Here is a 2,075-nt window from a genome sequence, read left to right on the forward strand (position 1 = left end):
TCTCTCTCTCTCTCTCCTCTCTCTCTCTCCTCTCTCTCTATCCATCCATCCTTCCTTTCATCTTGTCTCTGACTCTCTGTGTTCTGATTACAAGTCAGCTTTTCCTCTTTTTCACACTCTCCCGAACGCTTCCCATTATTTTGTGTCTCTTGTTTGTCAGAACAGTGCTAATGGATTTTCATGATCATCCTTTGAAAGATTGACAATGGTGTGAGTGAACCTGAAAATAGAGCTAAATTTACATTATAATGCAAGTGTCGGAACTCACATGCTAAGTTAAAAAGGATGTCCTTGATTATCACCACGAATAAAACAGCCACATCCATCCCAATATTAATACTTTACTGTTCTTTTGTAGATAATAGGGTAAAATGTTTTTTACTTCAATTTTGGAGAAATAATAATTATGCTTAGATAAAACTAATTGAAAGTACAGCCTTTGTATAATGTATTGATTTTTTCCCCCATATTGATTTTTTCTCTCTGAAAAAATTAATGTTAGGGAAGCAAGAAGAAGAATTGTTTTCCATAAAAAGCATATTTTGAATGGGCCATTTTTAACACTTTATTTGTAATGTTCTAAAAATGTGGAAAAATTACTATCTTACAGACTGTCAGCTTGTTATCAAGTCCTGATTAGATCCCGCTGTCTTTTTAGATATGTGACCCTTTTTGTTTAAGTTAGTTCAGTCATGGAAATTTTAGTTTCTTTGTAATTGAGGTAGTTTAGTTCCATACTTTGTAATATGAGAAGTTGAATATTCTATAATAACCTGTTCTTCAAATTGTTTGTCTTAAGAGGCATCTTTTGATTGAAACTCATCTGCTTTGATTTGTTTTCCTCATTAAAGCTGAAACCAATAGTATCGGTGTCTGTGGTGTAGTATTTGGCTAACTCTTCGATTTCAGTGTGGGGACAATTTTTAGAGAGTCTTTCAGTCTTTCCACTGGAATGTTGTATCTGTCTCAGCGTTGGTTGCTTCTGACAGGCAGGGTCGAAGCAGCCTGACTTCTAAAGGATCTAAAGTGTGTCGACATAGGTGTTTAAAAACTGCCACAATTACATGAAATTTACATTATGTATTGTCCCTTAAAAAAAAACAACTTTAAAACTGACTCCTGTTGAGGTGTTGTCATTCCCCCCCCCCCCCCCACACACACACACACAACCACACCGTGCATGCACCTCCACACACACACACACACACACACACGTACACAAAAAGTAGACAGAGAAAAAAATGACCTTAATCATGTTGATGGAATTATTTTTAACTTAAATCTGAATTGAAACTTAAATCTGTGTTTGTTATTTATGTTGCTTTTCTATTCTGGTTATTTTTTTCAGGGGATTGAGGAATCTTGTGACTGTTCTTCGTTTAACAAATAAATATCAGAAAGGAAAGATAACGGTCTCTCAGATCTTCGATGAGACGGCGGAGAAGTATCCCAAAAAACCCTGTGTGTTGTTCCACGATGAAGTCTGGACATTTGAGGAGATTCAGAAGTATTCGAACAAAGTCGCCAACTTTATCTACAACGCTGGGTACAAGGAAGGAGATGTTGTCGCGATATTCTCAGAGAACTGCCCACAGTATTTCCCCCTGTGGGTGGGGATGGGAAAGGTCGGAGTGGTCTCTGCTTTGGTGAATTTCAATTTGAGAGATGTGTCTCTGGCGCACTGTATTAAGGTGAGTATTGCTCCAGTCTAGCATGCACATATCAAACTTGTGCATTACAGCAAAATATACATGATATATAGCGAACACGTACAAAGCAAAATGGGGGCTCTCGTGGCCTAGAGGTTAAGGTGTTTGCCTCTCTTTCAAAGGTTCGAATCCAGGTAGCGACAGAAAAATTTTCTTCTCTAAAATTGTCTCCTTTCACCTCATTTCCTGCTCTCTAGCAATGTTCTTTCAGCAACACTCCTGATCTTCTGGCAGGAAACATCTGCACCTAGCCTTCTTGGACAGGGTGAAAAATCTCGAAGGTCCCGTGAGCAAGTTGCGCTCGTTAAAGATCCCTTGGTGGTCTAAAATCGGTAAGAGTAGGCTTCGGTCGCCACCCGGACAAAA

At 38.6% G+C, this 2,075-nt stretch overlaps 1 protein-coding gene across 1 annotated transcript in view; it reads left to right on the forward strand.

The window, feature by feature from the left end:
• LOC101857015 (long-chain fatty acid transport protein 4) overlaps positions 1–2,075 on the forward strand; it is a 32,956-nt gene that overhangs the window by 3,478 nt on the left and 27,403 nt on the right. The window contains exon 2 of the mRNA XM_013080732.2: positions 1,349–1,691. Coding sequence (XP_012936186.1) covers positions 1,349–1,691 — 343 coding nt within the window. The remainder of the gene's footprint in view (positions 1–1,348; positions 1,692–2,075) is intronic.

Source organism: Aplysia californica, unplaced genomic scaffold (genome assembly GCF_000002075.1).
Source record: "Aplysia californica isolate F4 #8 unplaced genomic scaffold, AplCal3.0 scaffold00097, whole genome shotgun sequence".
Lineage (NCBI taxonomy): Eukaryota > Metazoa > Mollusca > Gastropoda > Aplysiida > Aplysiidae > Aplysia > Aplysia californica.